The following is a 4401-nucleotide window of genomic DNA, read 5'->3' as shown; positions in this document are numbered from 1 at the left end:
TTACATTTATTTTGATTCTTGTCTGCTAAAGAATATATGGACAAGTAAAAGCTAGGCCCCTGCATGAATTGGTGGAAAACTGGTAGCTGCTTCACTAGTGTGCTGAAGTCACTGAATTGCCAGTCTTGGGCAAGAGAATTGTTTGAGCAGTTCTTGAAGAGTCCCAACTGTGAAGGATTCTAAGAAGAGAATGAGCTTTCTTTTTTGCTTTAGGAGTACCAAATGTGAGAAGATTATACAGAGAAGGCATTAATGATGGCAATCTCAACAAACTATTTACAAGTTTGTCACTTCTACTGCAACACAATGATAGCAAAACAGAAATAAATTGTCCTTGCATTTAGCTAAAGATGAACCCAATATTAAATGGTTGACTATTAGAGGAATTGCAGAGGTTTTGCTAACTGCAAGTAATCCTCTTAGCTCTCTTACAAGAACAGCTAGAACACCAACCTCTCTTTCAAGTAATTCTAGTTTTTATCTAAGAATCCCTTTGTACAGGAAAAACTAGTGCAAGATTTGGAGGAAGTGGAGTGGTCACATGGGAGATTTAGCATAGTAGACATCATGATGGATCTGATTTCTTGGAGAAATATTGGCATTTCCTTACTTATGACACACTGAGCATGAGCAAGATTTTCTTTGATTTAAAAAGACTAGGTCCTTACTATCATGATAAATCCACAAGCACAAGATCTGAAATACAGAGAAGTCAAGCCAAAATAGAGTTGTGATCTGGGAAAAATATTGAGATGAAATCCAAGGTGGAGACGGGAAGAGTGACTGGGTGATTGAGAAATAAGTGTTATTAAGAATAGATTTCTTATAAACATAGTAAAGAAACCTTTCATCACTAATCAACAACCAACAAACAAATCACATAGCATACCAATATATCTCCAGAAACAAATATCTGAGAAGGTGTTTGGAAGGATTAGACAACATCATAATGTATTGATGATAATCACAAAACCATGAACCAATTACTTTTCTCAAAATACATTTGTCCATGTATGTGGAATATATTACATTTGTCCATAAATTTGTCTCCCATACAAAAAACCGTAATCATTACATGTTGGGGAAAAATAAAACATTAATAGATTCTTCTTTAGTGAAAGAACCATGCTATGATAGAAATAGCCATGCTATGATAGACCCCAGAAAAATGATAACAACAACCCATTCGCACAATGGGGATTTATATTGATGGTGATCAATGATTTCTGTTGCAGTGGATGGTGATCCTATGTCATATTTGGCATCTACATATGTGCTTAAAAATGCTCTGGACATTATATCAGTGGACATCTTTTCAATATCTGCAGAGTGATTGATGGTAAAATGTTGAAATTGACAACTCCAATTTATTTCTTCCTTATGAAGAGGTTTTAAATTGTCCTTTCGAACCCGATAGATGCCTTTCATCTGACTACATATCAACTCCGAGTTGGTGAAGACTTCAATATCATTGACATCATGTTGTTTTGCCACTTTTAACCCTTCAATAAGGGCAATGTAATATGCCTCATTGTTTGTCGTCAATCCAGGCACTTCTCTCTTTCCATGAAATAAATGATTTGTTGCCATATTGTAAAAGACGAATTTAATAATTGCTTGACCTGGATTTGGAAAGCGGGACACTTCAATGCATAAACGCCACTTTTGCACCATTTTTTAAACTTCAAAAACCTGAAAAATAAATAACAATAAATTCATGTTAAACAAGTAGACAATTATCTATTTCCTAATACTCAACATGTTTTTCAATCATATATAATTAAAAAAAGCAGATAATTTGTGTTCATTTACACTGCAACACTTTCAATACTGGCAACTATTCTACAAAAAACACATTTAGCAATCACCACTTTATATAGATGAAATGCTCATTATAGGACCCAAATACATCTATGAGTTTTAAAATAGATGACACTGAATTAGGCTTCTCTAGTTTTTGAATGCCATATGCAAACTCTAAAAATATTTATCCTTACCGACTGTCCATACACCAAAAACCACATAACCTTAGACTAGAAATGGCAATGTTGTCATGGCTCCGGCAAATGAATCAGACCCAAGCCAGGTTGGTGACATCACTTTTTCTCTTTTTGAACAAGACCCAAATTAGTTTGGTGAGAGAGATTATATTTTTATATGTATGTATGTTTGAACCAGACCCAAATCTGGTTGATGGTAGAGATTAAATTTTGCTCTCTGTTTTTGTAAACAACCCAAACACAAACAAGGTTTGTGACAGAGATTAGTATTTGTTGTGCATATGTGAAATGATTGGTCGATTATATGTTTTTGATCCACAACAATGGATCATGGATACTTCATGGAGTGTGAAGGCCAAGGACGATGAAGGATTTCATGCATTTGCCCTTGTAAACAAAGCTACAGGCCAGGCATTGAGGCATGGACGTGCAGAGAAGGATAAGGTCAGTTTTGTCATAAGGGTTACTATCACGAGTTTATGCAAGTCTATTCTGACATAGATAATAGTGATTTCAATGGGATTGTTGAAAAGGGCCTAGGCATGGATTTATGATATAGAGAATAGTGCTCTCTACGAGGGGGCTTCTGCAGGGCTTAGTGATATAGAGATCAGTCCTTTCTATAGGTCTACTATGAGGGGCTTATGAAGGGATTTAAGGATCTAGCAGAATATGTTACCTTATGAAGGGATTGGGTGATCAATAGGGTTTTTATGCATATGCTTTTGATCTACAGGTCACCTTGGGTCCTTACCACCTAGATGATTTGAATGAGGCTGTGCTTTTCACCCAAAGTGCCAATGTGGGTAAGCGTTACCAGTGTATCCAACCTGTCCACAACACCCATCTTAATCTAGATGCTAGCACTGGAGATGATAAGCATCATGTAGCCCTGCATGAGGGAGCAGAGATTGTTCTGTGTAAGTGGAACAAGAAGGAGAGTCAGAAGTGGAAGATCAGCCTAATATGTAAGTTTAATGATCCATACTAATATGCTGACAAAACTATTACTATATTATTTTATCTGATTTGGGAAACTGTCAAGGATTAAAAAGAAATGTTGGGAAGGAGTTATATTATGGGTGGTGTCTAGCAAGTAGCATGTATGGATGCATGGATGCACACTTGTTATGTGGTGCTGTGCACAATTTGGGATTCTTGATAACTGAAGCCATGACAGTTCTAAAATGGCTTTTGAATTTGTGAGTGCCGATTTTTAATATTTGTTGGTAAATTGAACAGTGGGTGCTTCACAAGGAGTCCATCCACCACGAGGTGAGCATAGTTCATTCTATCCACCACAGGCTAATGTCGAGCCACAAGGACATACGCTTAGGATCCATTGTGAAGCCAACCTAGAGTTTTTCTTGGTTGCTCGTGGTGATGTTGCAGTGCTTGCGCTGGAAAACCCACATGATCCTCATCAGGTATGTTCATCGGTTTGAGCTACTTTATTTGAAGCTCGCTGAAAGCATTTGTTCATCTAATAATTGATGATTGATCACTATCCTTGTTCCCCTATTTGATGGAACCTTTTGTCAGCAATGGATCAAAGTAGATTCATGGGGCCATCGAGTCAAGGATGAAGTTGGCTTCCCAGCGTTTGCCTTGGTGAACAAGGCCACCAGACATGCTCTGAAACACGGGGATAAAGAATGGGACCAGGTAAAACTTTCTATTTCACTTTTCCTTTTAGTTTCATTGTTTAATATAGCCTCTCCTCTGGATATGTAGAGAAGTCTTATTCACTGGAATGCTATAAACCACCTTAACTCAGGGTTTCAGAATGCCAGGGTCTTGGGCATTATGGGCTGCAACAGAGTCATTTACAACGGTGGTCCCCTAATCCATAGTTTTTGTTGAATGTTGTTGAACAGATATACTTGGCAGATTAGAATCATGACAAGGCATAGCAGTTTGTTCTGTGGACCTTAAGTGCAGATGTTGGAAATGCGTATCAATGTTTGAGGCCCGTGAACAACATTAATTTGAATATGGATGCGAAAGCTGCAGATGGCCATGTTGGAGGAATACGTGATGGAAATGAACTCATCCTCTTTGAGTGGAAGAAACAGAGCAACCCGAAATGGAAGCTCTAGCCCATCCATTGTAAGCAATCTAACAATAACAAGTTGTCTTTCAAGCTCTTTATTGAAAGTAGCATCATTTCTGTAAGTTTATCAATAGAAAGGACGGAGGGTTCATGCTACTTGAAAGTTTATCATTTCTGACATTTTCTGTAAGTTTTTCTAGCATCATTTTCCGCATTCTTTTGTTTGCAGGTTTGGGAGTTCATCATAAGTTTTCTTGGCCTTGCACCTCTTGCTGAACGTATAGGCTTTGTCACTGAGTAAGTGAAAAATTGCATGGTATATGTACATAGGTTATGTATAATCTATAC

General features: G+C 37.4%; 1 protein-coding gene across 1 annotated transcript; it reads left to right on the top strand.

Annotated features, from left to right (window-relative positions):
• Positions 1–2324: 2324 nt before the first annotated feature.
• Positions 2325–4103, top strand: LOC149229664 (ricin B-like lectin R40C1). Its single transcript, XM_089375886.1, has 5 exons — positions 2325–2444; positions 2737–2968; positions 3243–3427; positions 3543–3665; positions 3878–4103. Exons 1-5 carry the CDS (start codon positions 2331–2333, stop codon positions 3893–3895), a joined length of 672 nt encoding a protein of 223 aa, XP_089232012.1. The 5' UTR covers positions 2325–2330; the 3' UTR covers positions 3896–4103.
• The last annotated feature ends 298 nt before the right edge of the window (positions 4104–4401 follow it).

This window comes from Pinus tabuliformis, chromosome J (assembly GCF_031772625.1).
Source record: "Pinus tabuliformis cultivar Carrire ecotype Pingquan chromosome J, CPIR1, whole genome shotgun sequence".
NCBI lineage: Eukaryota > Viridiplantae > Streptophyta > Pinopsida > Pinales > Pinaceae > Pinus > Pinus tabuliformis.
This window is presented reverse-complemented; position numbering and strand designations above follow the sequence as displayed.